General features: G+C 51.9%; 1 protein-coding gene across 1 annotated transcript in view; it reads right to left on the bottom strand.

Annotated features, from left to right (window-relative positions):
* Positions 1 to 21,644, bottom strand: part of LOC142915339 (adhesion G protein-coupled receptor L3-like) — a 61,785-nt gene that overhangs the window by 8,674 nt on the left and 31,467 nt on the right. Inside the window, exons 4-10 of the mRNA XM_076061174.1 lie at positions 14,746 to 14,849; positions 14,025 to 14,187; positions 7,761 to 7,864; positions 3,089 to 3,268; positions 1,787 to 1,996; positions 1,196 to 1,416; positions 792 to 858 (exon numbers count right to left, since the gene is read on the bottom strand). Coding sequence (XP_075917289.1) covers positions 792 to 858; positions 1,196 to 1,416; positions 1,787 to 1,996; positions 3,089 to 3,268; positions 7,761 to 7,864; positions 14,025 to 14,187; positions 14,746 to 14,849 — 1,049 coding nt within the window. The remainder of the gene's footprint in view (positions 1 to 791; positions 859 to 1,195; positions 1,417 to 1,786; positions 1,997 to 3,088; positions 3,269 to 7,760; positions 7,865 to 14,024; positions 14,188 to 14,745; positions 14,850 to 21,644) is intronic.

Below are 21,644 nucleotides of genomic sequence, written 5' to 3'. Positions count from 1 at the left end.
ACTCCACGTTGACCAGCCCCCCCTCATTAATAATCATGAACAGTCACGTAGAAGGGTAACAATAAAATAATAAAAATACAAAACAATAAAATTCTCACGACGTTTCGACCGCAACACAAGCAATCATCGTCAAGTGCGGAAACCACGGCAGGAAAATTTGCTGTGGTTTTCACGTTCTGCAGATGTAGAGTGCAAGTGGATTGAATCCACCCGTGTGGCGTTGAGTTTTGTTGTTGTTGCAGCATCATCCCCTCGTCGTATACAAGGTGGGTTTTTCTCCGGGTTCTCTGGTTCCCTACCCGCACGGAGCGACGTTGCATCCTCGAAACACCCCCACAGGCACGAAAGCTGCTGGCACGTCTGCAACTCGTCCCCCAACGATACGCTCACGTCACAATTTTAGAACCGGCAGGGAGGCATCAACATGGGGACAAATGGGACGGGAAACAGACACGCGCACGAAGCAGAGCGCGCACGCACGTGCGCCAGACTGTTGCAGGCGGGCTAGCGCCTCCGACTAGCACGGTTGGCTACGTACGGTGGGAAAGAAGTTCAACGCACGTACGTACGTACTGGCGTTAGCGTGGCAATCGGAGGTGCCCGCCTGCAATTTGGGCACGAGACGGGATTTTGGCACGAGACGATTTCGGGAATTCACGCTCAAGACGAACGTGGGAATCGCATCAGATTCATCGTGGGACCCGTCACGCTATGCGCATGTCGAGCAGCAGACACGGCGACCCGCCCGCCCATCTCCCACCCCCGGCACGACGCGCACGCACGGAACTCACGAGGATGATGGTGGCCACGGGCGCAAGGAAACTCCAGATGAAATGATTGTCGGTCCGGAGCCAACAGCTGCAGGCGAAACAGAGGACAAACGATCGCCTGGTTAGCCTGACAGGCCGGGATAGCGCGTCCATGCATCCGGTTTTATTCGCCGGCATCTGGTAACATTTGCCACCGTTCAGTTGCACTTGAGCCCCCATCTGGTAACATTGGGGGACATTTGTGTCATTTGTTGTATGCGAGGACACCTGGTGAGACCGGGCGCCAGCCGGCAAGGCCGGGCACCGGTTAGTAAGCCCGGGCGCCAGGTGGCAACACCAGGCGTGAACCGGCGACACCGCGCTCCGGTTAGTAAGCCCGGCGCGCCGGCCGGCCCGGCGGCGAAGAGGGACGACGGGGGGCTCACGCTCGCTCGGTGCCGTAGCCCGTGCGGTCGACGGCGAGGCAGACCCCGACGACGGCGAGCGGCAGGCCATAGCCCAGGAGGTAGAAGTACTTGCGGCGAGAGCGGCGCCCCTCGAACACCTCCACCAGCATGAGGTAGAGCTGCACGCCCTCCAGGAACATCCACGCAAACGCCGCCAGGAAGAGCAGGTGCAGCAGCGCCGCCAGCACGGGGCACGCCACCTGCGGAGCCGGCGCGGTGGCAGGGGGCGGGCGGGCGGGCGGGCGGCGGTGGCATTACACGGAATCTGAATCTTTATTTGGACGTGGAGGGAGGAATCCGATGAGCCAAGAAGCTCTTTTCTGACAGACGTCCACCGGTTAGGGGGGGGTCACAGGTGTCAGCGAGTTTACTTAAAGCAAAACAACGCGGTAGGAGTGCAAAGTAGAGGAAAGGTAAACAAATCATGAACAAAAATCAACTATTTTTTTTATTTTCCCAGGCAAAGCCCCCCCCCCCCCCCGAGCTGTTAAACAATTTGTTTCAGGAGCGAGTGCAAAATAGAGAAAGTGGTAAACAAGTGACTAAACGTGAGCGGGCGGGCGGGCGCACCGTGTACTGAGTCTTGTCGATGCCCACAAGGAACAGCAGCTGGGCGAGCAGCAGGTTGAGGCATAAGTTTTTGTGAATGGTGTTGCGGTCACTCTGGAGGCCGCGGAAGAAGCAGAAGGTGAACGTGGCCACGGCGAGGCACACGAGGGACACCAGCACGCCCACCCACGTGATCACCAGCAGCAGCAGCTCGTGGGCGCGGTGCCCGTACTGGCACGCACGGGCAAGACGCGGGCACGGGACACACGGAGGGGCGTGAGGGTGCCGTGGGCAGCCGTACGCACGCATCGGGAACTTCTTTGGCCAAGTACCGTAGCCGGCCGTGCTCGTGGGGGGTGCGGGGGAAGGAAACTAAACGGAAAAAAGTGCTTAAAGAAATTAGTTGTCAATTGAGATTTCAAATATAGCCCTTAACAGACTGCAGGGGCAAGTGCTGTTAGCGACTAGCAGCTATGAAGGCCGGAACGGCACACGAGGGGGTGGGTGGCCAGCACCACGCCCGGCCGCCTTTCTCTCCCAAGTGGCGATGTTTACACACCGCAATAGTTACTGATTTGAGGCCGAGTCGATTGAGATAATTAGTTGGTGGTCATGAGTGGGAATTGAACTCGGGTCGCTGGGTTCGTAGCGCAGCGCCCTAACCGCCAGGCCACCGCTCCCCCACAACATAAACATTACCACTATCAAGTCAACTACCACCACCTCCTCATCCAAACTTGACCACCACCAACATCACCACCATCACCTGCAATCACCACCCTCACCACCCTCACCACCACATCTAAACTTGACCACCATCACCATCATCACCTCCAATCACCACCCTCACCACACTCATCACCACTTCTTTACCACCAACATCACCACCATCACCTCCAATCACTACCCTCAAAACCCTCATCACCACCTCTTTACCACCAACATCACCACCACCATCACCTCCAATCACCACCCTCACCACCCTCATCACCACCTCTTTACTACCACTTTACCACCACCATCATCACCTCCAATCACCACCCTCATCACCACCTCTTTACCACCACCATCACCCTCATCACCTCCAACCACCACCCTCACCACCCTCATCACCACCTCTTTACCACCACCATCACCACCATTACCTCCAATCACCACCCTCATCACCACCTCTTTACCACCAACAACACCACCATCACCTCCAATCACCACCCTCACCACCCTCACCACTACATTTAAACTTTACCACCACCATCACCACCGCCACCACCAGCGGGCCGAGGGGCACCACCATCACCCCCCCCCTCCCGAATCTCTGGGCACCTCGACGTGGCCCCTCGCCACGAGCACCGCCAAGTTGTTGAGGTGGCCGCAGGAGCAGGCGGCGTGCGCGCTGCTGCTGTTGCTGGGCAGCGGCTCGCAGCCGTGGCTCGACCAGTTGCCCCTCGTGGTGTGGGACGAGTAGCTCCAGAAGGAGCAGCTGGGGCTCAAGTGGTCCAACGTCTGGGGGGGGGGGGGTGGTGTACGGGGAGGAGGAGGACGGCACCCAACTCGTCATTCAACAACGACCCCCAAGCTCACAACCCCCCTCCCCCCGTGCCCCCCCACCGCCCCCCACCCACCCCGTCATCACAGAGCAGGGGAACGTCTTCATCACAGAGCAGGGGAACGTCGTCATCACAGAGCAGGGGAACGTCGTCATCATCACAGAGCAGGGGAACGTCGTCATCATCACAGAGCAGGGGAACGTCGTCATCACAGAGCAGGGGAATGTCGTCATCATCACAGAGCAGGGGAACGTCGTCATCATCACAGAGCAGGGGAACGTCATCATCACAGAGCAGGGGAACGTCGTCATCATCACAGAGCAGGGGAACTTCGTCATCACAGAGCAGGGGAACGTCGTCATCACAGAGCAGGGGAACGTCGTCATCATCACAGAGCAGGGGAACGTCGTCATCATCACAGAGCAGGGGAACGTCATCATCACAGAGCAGGGGAACGTCGTCATCATTACAGAGCAGGGGAACTTCGTCATCACAGAGCAGGGGAACGTCGTCATCACAGAGCAGGGGAACATCGTCATCACAGAGCAGGGGAACGTCGTCATCACAGAGCAGGGGAACGTCGTCATCACAGAGCAGGGGAACGTCGTCATCACAGAGCAGGGGAACGTCGTCATCACAGAGCAGGGGAACGTCGTCATCACGGAGCAGGGGAACGTCATCATCACAGAGCAGGGGAACGTCGTCATCATCACAGAGCAGGGGAACGTCGTCATCACAGAGCAGGGGAACGTCGTCATCACAGAGCAGGGGAACGTCATCATCACAGAGCAGGGGAACGTCATCATCACAGAGCAGGGGAACATCGTCATCATCACAGAGCAGGGGAACGTCGTCATCACAGAGCAGGGGAACGTCGTCATCACAGAGCAGGGGAACGTCGTCATCACAGAGCAGGGGAACGTCGTCATCACAGAGCAGGGGAACGTCGTCATCACAGAGCAGGGGAACGTCATCATCACAGAGCAGGGGAACGTCGTCATCACAGAGCAGGGGAACGTCGTCATCACAGAGCAGGGGAACGTCATCATCACAGAGCAGGGGAACGTCGTCATCACAGAGCAGGGGAACATCGTCATCACAGAGCAGGGGAACGTCGTCATCACAGAGCAGGGGAACGTCGTCGTCATCACAGAGCAGGGGAACGTCGTCATCACAAAGCAGGGGAACGTCGTCATCACAGAGCAGGGGAACGTCGTCATCACAGAGCAGGGGAACGTCGTCATCACGGAGCAGGGGAACGTCGTCATCACAGAGCAGGGGAACGTCGTCATCATCACAGAGCAGGGGAACGTCGTCATCACAGAGCAGGGGAACGTCGTCATCACAGAGCAGGGGAACGTCATCATCACAGAGCAGGGGAACGTCATCATCACAGAGCAGGGGAACATCGTCACCATCACAGAGCAGGGGAACGTCATCATCACAGAGCAGGGGAACGTCGTCATCACAGAGCAGGGGAACGTCGTCATCACAGAGCAGGGGAACGTCGTCATCACAGAGCAGGGGAACGTCGTCATCACAGAGCAGGGGAACGTCATCATCACAGAGCAGGGGAACGTCGTCATCACAGAGCAGGGGAACGTCGTCATCACAGAGCAGGGGAACGTCATCATCACAGAGCAGGGGAACGTCGTCATCACAGAGCAGGGGAACATCGTCATCACAGAGCAGGGGAACGTCGTCATCACAGAGCAGGGGAACGTCGTCGTCATCACAGAGCAGGGGAACGTCGTCATCACAGAGCAGGGGAACGTCATCATCACAGAGCAGGGGAACGTCGTCATCACAGAGCAGGGGAACGTCGTCATCACGGAGCAGGGGAACGTCGTCATCACGGAGCAGGGGAACGTCGTCATCACAGAGCAGGGGAACGTCGTCATCACAGAGCAGGGGAACGTCGTCATCACAGAGCAGGGGAACGTCATCATCACAGAGCAGGGGAACGTCGTCATCACGGAGCAGGGGAACGTCGTCATCACAGAGCAGGGGAACGTCGTCATCACAGAGCAGGGGAACGTCGTCATCATCACAGAGCAGGGGAACGTCGTCATCACAGAGCAGGGGAACGTCGTCATCACAGAGCAGGGGAACGTCGTCATCACAGCAGGGGAACGTCGTCATCACAGAGCAGTGGAACGTCGTCATCATCACAAAGCAGGGGAACGTCGTCATCACAGAGCAGGGGAACGTCGTCATCACAGAGCAGGGGAACGTCGTCATCACGGAGCAGGGGAACGTCGTCATCACAGAGCAGGGGAACGTCGTCATCACAGAGCAGGGGAACATCGTCATCACAGAGCAGGGGAACGTCGTCATCACAGAGCAGGGGAACGTCGTCATCATCACAGAGCAGGGGAACGTCGTCATCACAGAGCAGGGGAACGTCGTCGTCATCACAGAGCAGGGGAACGTCATCATCATCACAGAGCAGGGGAACGTCGTCATCATCACAGAGCAGGGGAACTTCGTCATCATCACAGAGCAGGGGAACGTCGTCATCACAGAGCAGGGGAACGTCATCATCACAGAGCAGGGGAACGTCGTCATCACGGAGCAGGGGAACGTCGTCATCACAGAGCAGGGGAACGTCGTCATCATCACAGAGCAGGGGAACGTCGTCATCACAGAGCAGGGGAACGTCGTCATCACAGAGCAGGGGAACGTCGTCATCACAGCAGGGGAACGTCGTCATCACAGAGCAGTGGAACGTCGTCATCATCACAGAGCAGGGGAACGTCGTCATCACAGAGCAGGGGAACGTCGTCATCACAGAGCAGGGGAACGTCGTCATCACAGAGCAGGGGAACGTCGTCATCATCACAGAGCAGGGGAACGTCGTCATCACAGAGCAGGGGAACGTCGTCGTCATCACAGAGCAGGGGAACGTCATCATCATCACAGAGCAGGGGAACGTCGTCATCATCACAGAGCAGGGGAACTTCGTCATCATCACAGAGCAGGGGAACGTCATCATCACAGAGCAGGGGAACGTCGTCATCACAGAGCAGGGGAACGTCGTCGTCATCACAGAGCAGGGGAACGTCGTCATCACAGAGCAGGGGAACGTCATCATCACAGAGCAGGGGAACGTCGTCATCACAGAGCAGGGGAACGTCATCATCACAGAGCAGGGGAACGTCGTCATCACAGAGCAGGGGAACGTCGTCATCACAGAGCAGGGGAACGTCGTCATCACAGAGCAGGGGAACGTCATCATCACAGAGCAGGGGAACGTCGTCATCACAGAGCAGGGGAACGTCGTCATCACAGAGCAGGGGAACGTCATCATCACAGAGCAGGGGAACATCGTCATCACCGAGCAGGGGAACGTCGTCATCACAGAGTAGGGGAACGTCGTCATCACAGAGCAGGGGAACGTCGTCATCACAGAGCAGGGGAACGTCGTCATCACAGAGCAGGGGAACGTCGTCGTCATCACAGAGCAGCTGAGAGTGAAGAGATTGGGGGGGGAGGGGGGCATAAAGGAGGGGGAGCGGGTAAGGGGGGAAGGTGGCATTATATAAAGACACCGCGCGATTTCCAGACTCGCACACAACAACAACACAACAACAACAGCTGCTGCTGCTGCTGCTGCCGACGAGCAATCGGGCTTTGTTTGCCAGCTGCCCGGTTTCCGTTTGACCGGTCCCGGTTGTCAACCATCGCTCCCTCCGGAGTCTCTGACCGCACGTAACGAGTCTCTATGATGCGCGTGCAAGGTGCGCTGCACGACACGGCACGGAGCGTGCTTGACGGAACATGGAGCGGATCCCTGTGTTGTGCAGTGCATTGCTCAACAACACGGCACGGAGCGTGATTGACGGAACATGGAGCGGAGCCCTGTGGTGTGCAGTGCATTGCTGCACAACACGGCACGGAGCGTGATTGACGGAACATGGAGCATGATTGACGGAACACCGTGACGTGCACCCGGGTGCACGTCACGGTGTTCTCAGCCTTGTCTAGACCACCAGCTCAGAGTGAAGCTGAACGCGGTGGCTGTATCAGGTTTACTATCCCCTATAGTTTAGCCGGCTCAGACAGTTTTTCTTCTCTTTTGATTCACTTTCTCATCATTCACGGAAGGCGTCCGATTTCGATTTGGAGTGGACGAACGGGCTCGCTGACGGACGCCATCCCCGTGACGGAACGACGCCCGGCGGATGAGCGACAGCCGGGCGTGACGGAACGGCGGCAGCCGAAGGCGACGGACGAGGCGGGGGGTGAAGACCGCCGAACAGACGGAGCGGAGGAGACGAGATGGTGGGTGGGGGGGGGCGTTGCGGGCATTGCGACGGCCGTGACGACGATGATGACGACTCGATTGGTGTCTCACATGGGGGGAAGGGAGAGGCAGGGAGGGAGGGAGGTGAGGCAGGGAGGAGAGGCAGGCCAGTGAAGGAGGCAGCAGGGAGTTGACGGCTCACCCATTGCGCGATTCTGTTCACCCAGGCGGAAGTGCAGTTGCTCAAATCGGGCCCTCGGGCAGACCAGGCTCCAGCGACGGCATCGCAGGTGTAGAGAGCCGTGCCTGAAGCGTGCACGCGCACAGAGACAAAGTTCCCCCGTGCGGCCCTTGACAGACGCCGCTGGGCCGAGTGCCATTAGCGAACGCCTCTGAGAGACGGCACGGCACACGATAGGGCGGGCGGCCGGTCGCCTTTGCATCTCCGGTGCTGCTGTTTACAAAGCGCGCCGCGTTACCGCCAACAACGTCTGCAGCAGTTCACCGGGTAAGGCCCACTGAGCTGTACAGCCCCTTTGTTTCAGGAGTCACCTGGCAAACGAATGACGGCTCTGGCGAAAGTGGATCACCGCGCGGGAATTTGTAGCGGCGGCCAAACGCCCCAAACGATGCGTGGCGATTCTCAAATGTGGAGGGGAAAACCGGAGGACCCGGGGAAAAATCCACGGGACCACGGGGAGCGAAACATGCAAACTTAAATCCGCAATGCGTCAGCATTGGGATCGAACCCACGACCACCGGGCGAGGTGGTTAACGTCTAGACCACGGGGGAGCCCAGGGTAGGTTCGTATGTTCGGAACCAATGTTGGCCACGAGCGGGAATCAAACTCAGTTCAATGGGTTCATAGCCCACCAACACATACGAATATACGATCACACATACACACACTCTCACACGTAATCAACATACAATCACACATACACACACTCTCACACATAATCAATATGCAATCACACATACACACACTCTCACACATAATCAATATGCAATCACACATACACACTCTCACACATAATCAATATCCAATCACGCACATTTAAATATACAAGAAGGCACACACATTTACACGCACAATACACAATCGTACACATTTGCACATATAGGTAATTCATCGATTTAGTCTGAGTTCACCTAAGGGATGCCCAAGACTCTGGTCAGATATCAATCGCCACCGATGCTGCGGCTGGAAAATCCAATTCAGATCGCCGGGTTCGAAGCGCAGTGCGCCAACAGTGGAGTCGCCGCTCCCCACCTCACGTGATTGATCCACGCGCACACACAGCGTGTGCACAAACACCCACACACGCACGCGTTCACACACAGACACACACACAGATCCCTCTGTAGCCTACATAGACCATTGTCTCCCCAGTACACACACACACAGATCCCTCTGTAGCCTACATAGACCATTGTCTCCCTAGTACACACACACACACAGATCCCTCTGTAGCCTACATAGACCATTGTCTCCCTAGTACACACACACACACAGATCCCTCTGTAGCCTACATAGACCATTGTCTCCCCAGTACACACACACACAAAGATCCCTCTGTAGCCTACATAGACCATTGTCTCCCTAGTACACACACACACAGATCCCTCTGTAGCCTACATAGACCATTGTCTCCCTAGTACACACACACACACACAGATCCCTCTGTAGCCTACATAGACCATTGTCTCCCCAGTACACACACACACAGATCCCTCTGTAGCCTACATAGACCATTGTCTCCCTAGTACACACACACACACAGATCCCTCTGTAGCCTACATAGACCATTGTCTCCCTAGTACACACACACACACAGATCCCTCTGTAGCCTACATTGACCATTGTCTCCCTAGTACACACACACACAGATCCCTCTGTAGCTTACATAGACCATTGTCTCCCTAGTATACACACACACAGATCCCTCTGTAGCCTACATAGACCATTGTCTCCTTAGTACACACACACAAATCCCTCTGTAGCCTACATAGACCATTGTCTCCCTAGTACACACACACACACACAGATCCCTCTGTAGCCTACATAGACCATTGTCTCCCTAGTACACACACACACAGATCCCTCTGTAGCCTACATAGACCATTGTTTCCCTAGTACACACACACACACAGATCCCTCTGTAACCTACATAGACCATTGTCTCCCTAGTACACACACACACAGATCCCTCTGTAGCCTACATAGACCATTGTCTCCCCAGTACACACACACACAGATCCCTCTGTAGCCTACATAGACCATTGTCTCCCAAGTACACACCCACACACAGATCCCTCTGTAACCTACATAGACCATTGTCTCCCCAGTACACACACACACACAGATCCCTCTGTAGCTTACATACACCATTGTCTCCCTAGTACACACACACACAGATCCCTCTGTAGCCTACATAGACCATTGTCTCCCCAGTACACACACAGATCCCTCTGTAGCCTACATAGACCATTGTCTCCCTAGTACACACACACACACAGATCCCTCTGTAGCCTACATAGACCATTGTTTCCCTAGTACACACACACACACAGATCCCTCTGTAGCCTACATAGACCATTGTCTCCCTAGTACACACACACACAGATCCCTCTGTAGCCTACATAGACCATTGTCTCCCCATTACACACACACACAGATCCCTCTATAGCCTACATAGACCATTGTCTCCCCAGTACACACACACACAAAGATCCCTCTGTAGCCTACATAGACCATTATCTCCCTAGTACACACACCCACACACAGATCCCTCTGTAACCTACATAGACCATTGTCTCCCTAGTACACACACACACACACACAGATCCCTCTGTAGCCTACATAGACCATTGTCTCCCTAGTACACACACACAGATCCCTCTGTAGCCTACATAGACCACTGTCTCCCTAAGTACACACACACAGATCCCTCTGTAGCCTACATAGACCATTGTCTCCCTAGTACACACACACACAGATCCCTCTGTAGCCTACATAGACCATTGTCTCCCTAGTACACACACACAGATCCCTCTGTAGCCTACATAGACCATTGTCTCTCCAGTACACACACACACAGATCCCTCTGTAGCCTACATAGACCATTGTCTCCCTAGTACACACACACACACAGATCCCCCTGTAGCCTACATAGACCATTGTCTCCCTAGTACACACACACAGATCCCTCTGTAGCCTACATAGACCATTGTCTCCCCAGTACACACACACACACAGATCCCTCTGTAGCCTACATAGACCATTGTCTCCCTAGTACACACACACACACAAATAATCCTCTGGAGCCTATACACTACACTACTATACACTACACTACTATACACTACACTACACACTACTATATACTACACTATACACTACACTATACACTACTATACACGACACTATACACGACACTATACACTACACTATACACTACACACTAGTGCTGTACTAGTGACGAATTGGCAAGTGACGTGACAACCCTTACTAGTTGGTTGCGTCGGGTGGTGGCGGGTTTAAGGACACACACTGATACATTTACACGATCTAACCCCCCAAAAAAACTCCACTATTGGTGAGAATGTGTGTGATTGGATGTGGTTTTCCCACGTGATATCCTCAAGGCAACATTGCTGAGCGGTGCTTGAGCCCCACATCCCATCTAGCCACGTCTCACCACCTCCCACACTCCACAAAGACAAAAGGACCCCCGCGTGTAACCTTAACAGACCGTTGCACCAAGTGGCTGTTAGCGAGAAGCAACGAATGAAGGCCGTCAAGGCACACGAGAGGGGTGGGTGGCAAGCACCACGCCCGGCCGCCTTTGTCTCCCCAGTGGAGATGTTTTTTTACTAATCGCTGCAGGTACTAATTTGAGGCCGAGTCGACCAAGCGGAGGCCCGGGACGAGTTCAGATGATGGTCACTGGCTGTTGGTGGCCGTGAGCGGGAATCAAATTCGGGTCGCCGGGTTCGTAGCGCAGCGTAGCGCTGACCGCTGCACCGCCGCTCCCCACCCCGCACGGAGGGAGGCACAGACACAGACTGAGACAGCGAGACAAAGGGAGATGGGTAGGGGGGGGTGGATACAGAGAGAAAGAGAGACTGAGATAAGCAGGAGATAGACAACCGGAGAGAGATAGACAGAGAAGCACAAAGAGATAAAGATACAGAGATAGGGTGACAGAGAAAAACAGATAGGTAGAGAGAGATAGAGAGAGAGGCACAAAGAGATAAAGATACAGAGATAGGGTGACAGAGAAAATAGATAGGTAGAGAGAGATAGACAGAGAGAGTTCTACAGAAATAAAAGCATGAGACGCAAAAACGGAGAGCGAGGGGACGGGGGGCAGAGAGAGCGACACACACAGACACACACACAGACACACACACAGACACACACACAGACACACACACAGACAGACACAGACACACACAGACACACACAGACACACACATACAGACACACAAACAGACACACACACACAGACACACAAACAGACACACACACAGACACACAGACACACACACAGTTACACACACAGACACACACACAGACACACACTCAGACACACACAGACACACACACAGACAGACACAGACACACACAGACACACACACAGACACACACACAGACACACACACAGACACACACACACAGACACACACACACAGACACACAAACAGACACACACACACAGACACACAAACAGACACACACACAGACACACACACACAGACACACACACAGTCACACACACAGACACACACACAGACACACACACAGACACACACTCAGACACACACAGACACACACACAGACACACACACAGACGCACACAGAGTCACACACACAGACACACACAGACACACACACAAACACACACACAGATACACACGCAGACGCACACACAGTGACACACACACACACACAGATACACACACAGACACACACACAGATACACACACAGACACACACACACAGATAAATAGAAAGAAAGATGGAGATAGGAAGATGTGAAACAGACACGCAGATAGAGACACTGATACAGAGGAAGATTTGGGAGACAGAGACACGGAGATAGAGGGAGACGTGAGAGACAGAGACGCAGATAGAGACTCGGAGACAGGGGGAGACAGAGGGAGATGTGAGAGACAGAGACGCAGATAGAGACTCGGAGACAGGGGGAGACAGAGGGAGACGTGAGAGACAGAGACACAGATAGAGACTCGGAGACAGGGGGAGACAGAGGGAGACGTGAGAGACAGAGACGCAGTTAGAGAGTCAGAGAAAGGGGGCGACAGAGAGAGAGGTGAGAGATAGAGACGCAGCTAGAGAGTCGGAGACAGGGGGCGACAGAGGGAGACGTGAGAGACAGAGACGCAGCTAGAGACTCGGAGACAGGGGGAGACAGAGGGAGACGTGAGAGACAGAGACGCAGCTAGAGACTCGGGGACAGGGGGAGACAGAGGGAGACGTGACAGACAGAGACGCAGATAGAGACTCGGAGACACGGGGAGACAGAGGCAGACGTGAGAGACAGAGACACAGCTAGAGACTCGGAGACAGAGAGAGACAGAGGGAGACGTGAGAGACAGAGACACAGCTAGAGACTCGGAGACAGAGGGAGACAGAGGGAGACGTGAGAGACAGAGACACAGCTAGAGACCCGGAGACAGGGGGAGACAGAGGGAGACGTGAGAGACAGAGACGCAGCTAGAGACCCGGAGACAGGGGGAGACAGAGGGAGACGTGAGAGACAGAGACGCAGATAGAGACTCGGAGACACGGGGAGACAGAGGGAGACGTGAGAGACAGAGACACAGCTAGAGACTCGGAGACAGGGGGAGACAGAGGGAGACGTGAGAGACAGAGACGCAGCTAGAGACTCGGAGACAGGGGGAGACAGAGAGAGACGTGAGAGACAGAGACGCAGATAGAGACTCGGAGACACGGGGAGACAGAGGCAGACGTGAGAGACAGAGACGCTGCTAGAGACTCGGAGACACGGGGAGACAGAGGGAGACGTGAGAGACAGAGACGCAGCTAGAGACCAGGAGACAGGGGGAGACAGAGGGAGACGTGAGAGACAGAAACACAGCTAGAGACTCGGAGATAGAGGGAGACAGAGGGAGACGTGAGAGACAGAGACGCAGATAGAGACCAGGAGACAGGGGGAGACAGAGGGAGACGTGAGAGACAGAGACACAGATAGAGACTCGGAGACAGAGGGAGACAGAGGGAGACGTGAGAGACAGAGACGCAGATAGAGACTCGGAGACAGGGGGAGACAGAGGGAGACGTGAGAGACAGAAACGCAGCTAGAGACCCGGAGACAGAGGGAGACAGAGGGAGACGTGAGAGACAGAGACGCAGATAGAGACTCGGAGACAGAGGGAGACAGAGGGAGACGGGCGGAGGCGGAGGGCGGGCGGACTCACCGACGGCACCCGCAGGACAGGGCCTCTCCGCCGTCTTGCCCGGCGGCAGCTGGGGCCACTGGACGGCGTGGGCGAGCGTGGGGGGACAGAATGCGGGGTCGCGGGTGCCGCCCTCGCCGCCGTCAGCGGGCGCCGCGTCTCCCGGTTTCACGTCGGTCGTGTCCTGCGGTGGCGTTAAAGAGTGGAGCGCAGCGTTGCAAGTGTTGAACCTCTTTCGCCAACCGTGCAGAGCCAACCGTGCTAATCGGAGGTGCGGTGCGCCAACCGCCACCGCTCACCACCACTACCATCAGCAACAACAACGCCACCACCACAGTCGCCACTACCACTGCCAACAAATATAAAGATCCCCCACCCCCCCCGTATAACCTTTAACAGACTGTAGGGGCAAGTGCTGTTCGCGAGCAGCTATGAAGGCCGGCACGGCACGCAAGGGGATGGGTGGCCAGCACCATGCCCGACCGCCTGCGGTGATGTTTTTACGCACCGTACCAGCTAATTATTTGAGGCTGAGTCGACCTAGGAGAGGAGTCCCAGGACCGGTTCAGATAATCGTCACCGGTGTTGGCCGTGAGCGGGAATCGAACTCGGGGTCGCCGGGTTCATAGCGCGGCGTAGCGCTAACCGCCGCACCACCGCTCCCCACCACTATCACCACCACCACCACCACCACTACTGCCAACACTCTTGCTGCTACCACCACCGTCACCACCACCGTCACCTGCGGCAGTTGCGCAGGGATGGGCGGCACCGTCGCCACGCGGCTCCGCGGAGGACTTGCGGTGCCGCCTCCGCTGGAAGGCCCCGACGTCGAAATCTCGTGCACTGCATTGTGGGAAACGCAAAGAACAAAACGACCGCATTGATGACACGGGCGCGACCGGCTAACATTTACACAGTCGACGGCGGCAAGAGCAGCGACGGCCGGCCGCTCCATTCGACACCGCCTATTGGCACGATCGGCTACGTACGGCGCGGAAAAAGTTCAACGTGCAAACATTCACAACCCAAGCGCAGCGGCGCAGGGCTACCAAACGTCCTGCACTGGCCGAACGTTCCCCGGTTTCAGGAAGGCCATCCCCGGTGTCCCAAAGAGTTCAAAGCTTGAGCCGCTTCAAAGTTTTCTGGCCTCATGCTCGACCCGTGGGGGGGGGGGGGGGCAGCTGGCGAGCGCAACGTCAGAGACAAAAGCCAGGGTGGAGGCCTCCTCACCCACCTCCGATTAGCGCAGTCGGCCACGCGGGGCGCGAGAGAAAGTTCCAACGTACCGCCCCGATCGCTACCGTCGAACAAAGTCGGTCACCGTGTGAAAAACAAGAATAGGCTTGACCCCTTTCTGGCACTAAAACAGGAGGTGTTAAGATGCTCAAACACTAAAACAGACGAAACCTCACACAAGCAATCACGTCCGAAATAACCGCGCACATATCTGTGGTGAACTTGCAAACGGAAACATCACGCTCTGGTAGTATGTGATGCACTGTCTTTGAAACGTATTGGCCTGCACCAGAGACAGCCGTCTTAATGGCCCAGTCCCATCAGTGTCTCACCAGAGAATGCCGAAAGGTGACCAGGACAAGGACAACGGTACTATCGGAGCCTTGATATCTCGGGGGTGAGCAGCTACACCATCGGGAAATATTGTTTTGCCAGTATCAAAAGTATTGAAAGATAAGAATAGGTTTTAGCCCTTTCTGCCAATAACACAGGAGGTTTGATTCAAAGCTTCCGTGACTGCAGGGATTCATATTCTTGGTTCTTTTGGTAAAGTCACCACCATGTAGAAGGGAAACAATAAAATAATAAAAATATAAAACAATAAAATTCTCACGACGTTTCGACTGCAACACAAAGCAATCATCATCAGGTGTGAAAACCACAGCAAGAAAAAACCACAGCAAGAACATTTTCTTGCTCTGGTTTTCACACCTGATGACGATTGCTTGGTGTTGCAGTCGAAACGTCGTGATAATTTTATTGTTTTTTTTATATTTTTATAATGGCGAAAATATGGGTGGATTCTTTCAGACAGCATACATAAAAACAAATTTCGTCTCCCCCCTCCTCTTTTCAAAAAATAGATGGACTAGTCCTGGGCAAACTGCCAATCGCTGCGCGTGACGCAAACGTTATATTTTTTATATATAAATAAATATGCCGTTTTCAAAATACATTTATGCAAACCGACACACCTGATGATGACCGTTTGAGTTATGGTCGAAACGTCGTGAGAATTTTTTATTGTTTTATATATATTTTGTTATTTTGTTGTTTCTCTTCAACGTGACTTTACCGAAAAAACTAAGAATATGAATTACTGCAGTCACGAAAGCTTTAAATCAAAATTTAATATCATCCCTCTTTTTTAATTGAGATAATTCAAAACGTTCGTCTTTGCTGATGTTGCTGGGTGGCAACTTAGCGTTTTTGAGGGTTGCAGCGATTTCAGATCTTGCTACGTCTGCAGCGATGGGACTCAAGCCCTTGAGTGCAACGTCGACATGGGCAAAGATATCATTAACCGGTAAGTGTCTCGGTGTGACAGCAAAGTTTAGACCTTTAACTAAAACGGATTTCAGACCATCAGAAATGGAACTGTTACTGCGATTAATTACGACTTTGTTGACGTCTATCTTTTCGGTGTGTGGGTCCGATTATTTGCTGGAGAGGTGCTTGAATTTGGAAATCAAATTGTCCCTACATTTGGTCGACATAGTGGCAGCCGAAGAGATAGTCATATTGTCTACATGTTCCCAATCCGATGTAGACATTGTTGCTGTCAATGTTAAGTGTGATTTGTAGAGTGTCTTGTCTAACTGATCGAGTTCGGTGCGTGTAAGTCTGATTTTTTCCGAGATAAGAGCAAAGCTAGTTCTAGTTAGAATTCGTTTTGCATTGAGAGAAGTTGCAACAGAAGAGGTTAGTGTAAATGCGGTTGGTATTACCTTAGAGTCGCGGCATCTCTTCAGAAAGGTGAGAGACTCGATTAGTTGAGCCTTCTTATCCCGGAGTCTGTTGAATGATCTTAAGGATGTGTGAAATCCCTCCTCGTAGAGGCGGTTAAATTTCGATTTAAAGCTTTCGTGACGGCAAGGATTCATCTTCTTTGGTTCTTTCGGTAAAGTCACGTAGAATGAGAATAAAATAATAAATTGATAAAATAAAATAACACAATAATATTCTCACGACGTTTCGGCCACAACACAAGCGGCCTTCATCAGGTGAAGGGACGAGACTGTCTGGTAGGACAGCGCTGGAGTGAAAAAAAGCCACGTTCAGATCACGACCTTTAAGCTGTGTCAGAAGAAACAAAGCGCCTTGACAAAGGAATTAGCATATAATTTAGCATTGAAATGGCTGAGTGATTAGCTTGTGACTGGTCACAGAAATGGCTATGTTAAAGTTAAAGCATACACATCCGCAGAGGCACCCCTTGACAAAGGAATTAGCATAGAATTTAGCATTGAAATAGCTAAGTTAAAGCATACACATCCGCAGAGGCACCCCTTGACAAAGGAATTAGCATAGAATTTAGCATTGAAATAGCTGAGTGATTAGCTTGTAACTGGTCACAGAAATATCTATGTTTAAAGTCAGAGCATACACATTCACCGAGGCACCTAGTACAAATCAAACGGGAGAATTTAGCATTGAAATAACTAGGCGAATTTAGCATTGAAATAACTGAGTGATTAGCTAGTGACTGGTCACAGAAATGGCTATGTTGAAGTCAAGATCTACACATCTGAGCTATTCACAGTAACTGGGTATACAATACAATGTATAATGAATACTACATAGTGAACCAATAAAAAACTAAAATATAAATTACCTTAATGTTATCAATGAACTCTATATTCTCCAATCAGCTAAGCTACCAACAATAAGTCGTTATATATCACAATGCTATATGGCGAAAAAATGGGTGGATTCTTACCCTCAACTTTAGCAACACGGATAGCTACGGGCCCCGTTCAGACGGACGAGTTCATCCAAGGTCGGAACAGAGGAGGGGGAGAGAGACAGCTGCGAGGCGCTATTATACTCCATGTTGTAAACCATACCATTAACCGTGGTGTGAGAGGTATTAAGAGTCAATGCTGGTGAAAGAGCTGCGGTCTGAAGGTCATCGTAAAATACAATTAATTAAGAACGGAAATGGTTTAAAACATCTTTCCAATGGTTACTAAGCCAGAATCCATCTTCTCGGTTGAAATTGTCTCTGTGCTTGTATATGTGAATGGCCTCATGAACGAATCTCTCATGGTAGCCGGTTGCTTTGCAAAGAACCTCCGTCTTGGAGAAGTCAATGTCATGTGAGCCCACTGAATTATAACAGTGATCTGCCATGGCAGTGGAGTTCGTCCTACCGTGTTTCAAGTCTGCTTTATGTTCACGGATGCGGTCCGAGATATGTCGTTTGGTTTCTCCAATGTAGCTACTACCACAGAGGCACTTTAGTTTGTAAACCCCCGGGTACTGTATGTCTGGAACAGCATCTTTTACAGATGGAACCAGATCACGGATTTTATGTATTGTGTTGAATCGGACCTGGATCTTGTGTTTATTCAGGATTTTGGAGATCTTTTTAGTGACCCCTGCAATGTAGGGTAAGGTGATGGTTTTGAGTGGCTCCACAAGAGAATCCTTCTTCATGACTGGAGTGATGGCTTTGCGGATTGTGTAGTCGGAGTAACCATTAGCCCTGAGAGCCTGGTGTACGTGCCTGAGTTCACTGGTAATGTGTTCCTGGTCGGAAATGCATTGGGCTCTATGGTATAGAGTCTTGATGAGGGAGTTCTTCTGGAATGGATGGTGGTGGGAATCCGGTTTCAAGTAAGCATCTGTATGTGTGGCTTTCCTGTAGACAGAGTGGCTCATTGAACCATCATGTCTCCTTTTAATTAAGACATCCAAAAAGGGGAGTTTGCCATCTTTTTCGACCTCCATGGTAAATCTGATGGCTGGGTGTATGGAATTGATGTGGTCGCGGAATTGGTCTAGAGCAGGCTGGCCATGTGGCCAGATGACAAAGATGTCATCCACGTACCTCTTCCATAAGGTCGGGCGTAGAGTGGCAGTCTGGATGGCGTCAGTTTCAAAATTTTCCATGAATACGTTGGCTACACCTGGAGATAGGGGGGAGCCCATTGGGGTGCCCTCAGTTTGTTTGTAGAAAGTTCCATTCCAGGTGAAGTATGTGTTGGTTAAGCAATGTCTCACAAGGGGGGGTACACCCACACACCGAAAAGATAGACGTCAACAAAGTCGTAATTAATCGCAGTAACAGTTCCATTTCTGATGGTCTGAAATCCCTTTTAGCTAAAGGTCTAAACTTTGCTGTCACCCCGAGACACTTACCGGTTAACGACATCATTGCCCATGTCGACGTTGCACTCAAGGGCTTGAGTCCCATCGCTGCAGACGTAGCAAGATCTGAAATCGCTGCAACCCTCAAAAACGCTAAGTTGCCACCCAGCAACATCAGCAAAGACGAACGTTTTGAATTATCTCAATTAAAAAGAGGGATGATATTGTCGTCCTCTCAGCCGACAAGGGCAATGCCACTGTCATCATGGACAAAACAGAATATAACAACAAAATTCAAGAACTACTCAACGATGGCAGCTATACAAAAATAAAAAGAGATCCCACCAACAGCCTGGTTACCAAAACGAACAAAATCATCTCTGATTCAACAGAATTAATTGATGAGACCAAACAGTTCTCGTTGAAACCCTCTGCTGCCAGACCACCAAGATTATATGGCCTTCCAAAGATACACAAAGAAGATACACCCCTTCGTCCCATCGTCTCTACTATCAACTCCCCCACCTATAAACTGGCACGTTTTCTTGCTGATATACTGCGACCTTTCACTGGAAAAACCACCTCTGCGGTACTAAATTCTACTCACCTGGTATCGACAATCAAAGGCATTTCCCTGTCTCCAGACGACCTGCTTGTCAGTTTTGATGTGGTGTCCTTGTTCACCAAAGTCCCGGTACCTGACACCATCACTATCATTGAAGACCTGGTTCATCAAGGACTGCACACTGATGTACCCCCCCTGGTGAGACATTGCTTAACCAACACATACTTCACCTGGAATGGAACTTTCTACAAAAAAACTGAGGGCATCCCAATGGGCTCCCCCCTATCTCCGGTTGTAGCCAACGTATTCATGGAAAAAATTGAAACTGACGCCATCCAGACTGCCACTCTACGCCCGACCTTATGGAAGAGGTACGTGGATGACACCTTTGCCATCTGGCCACATGGCCAGATGGCAAAGGTTCACTATGTAGTATTCATTATACATTGTATTGTATACCCAGTTACTGTGAATAGCTCAGATGTGTAGATCTTGACTTCAACATAGCCATTTCTGTGACCAGTCACTAGTTAATCACTCAGTTAGTTCAATGCTAAATTCGCCTAGTTATTTCAATGCTAAATTCTCCTGTTTGATTTGTACTAGGTGCCTCGGTGAATGTGTATGCTCTGACTTTAAACATAGCTATTTCTGTGACCAGTTACAAGCTAATCACTCAGCTATTTCAATGCTAAATTCTATGCTAATTCCTTTGTCAAGGGGTGCCTCTGCGGATGTGTATGCTTTAACTTAGCTATTTCAATGCTAAATTCTATGCTAATTCCTTTGTCAAGGGGTGCCTCTGCAGATGTGTATGCTTTAACTTTAACATAGCCATTTCTGTGACCAGTCACAAGCTAATCACTCAGCCATTTCAATGCTAAATTATATGCTAATTCCTTTGTCAAGGCGCTTTGTTTCTTCTGACACAGCTTAAAGGTCGTGATCTGAACGTGGCTTTTTTTCACTCCAGCGCTGTCCTACCAGACAGTCTCGTCCCTTCACCTGATGAAGGCCGCTTGTGTTGTGGCCGAAACGTCGTGAGAATATTATTGTGTTATTTTATTTTATCAATTTATTATTTTATTCTCATTCTACGTGACTTTACCGAAAGAACCAAAGAAGATGAATCCTTGCCGTCACGAAAGCTTTAAATCGAAATTTAACCGCCTCTACGAGGAGGGATTTCACACATCCTTAAGATCATTCAACAGACTCCGGGATAAGAAGGCTCAACTAATCGAGTCTCTCACCTTTCTGAAGAGATGCCGCGACTCTAAGGTAATACCAACCGCATTTACACTAACCTCTTCTGTTGCAACTTCTCTCAATGCAAAACGAATTCTAACTAGAACTAGCTTTGCTCTTATCTCGGAAAAAATCAGACTTACACGCACCGAACTCGATCAGTTAGACAAGACACTCTACAAATCACACTTAACATTGACAGCAACAATGTCTACATCGGATTGGGAACATGTAGACAATATGACTATCTCTTCGGCTGCCACTATGTCGACCAAATGTAGGGACAATTTGATTTCCAAATTCAAGCACCTCTCCAGCAAATAATCGGACCCACACACCGAAAAGATAGACGTCAACAAAGTCGTAATTAATCGCAGTAACAGTTCCATTTCTGATGGTCTGAAATCCGTTTTAGCTAAAGGTCTAAACTTTGCTGTCACACCGAGACACTTACCGGTTAATGATATCTTTGCCCATGTCGACGTTGCACTCAAGGG

Source organism: Petromyzon marinus, unplaced genomic scaffold, assembly GCF_048934315.1.
Source record: "Petromyzon marinus isolate PM22_M1 ecotype Great Lakes invasive population unplaced genomic scaffold, UKy_Petmar_22M1.pri1.0 PM_G_Scaffold_3, whole genome shotgun sequence".
In the NCBI taxonomy this organism is placed as follows: Eukaryota; Metazoa; Chordata; class Hyperoartia; order Petromyzontiformes; family Petromyzontidae; genus Petromyzon; species Petromyzon marinus.
This window is presented reverse-complemented; position numbering and strand designations above follow the sequence as displayed.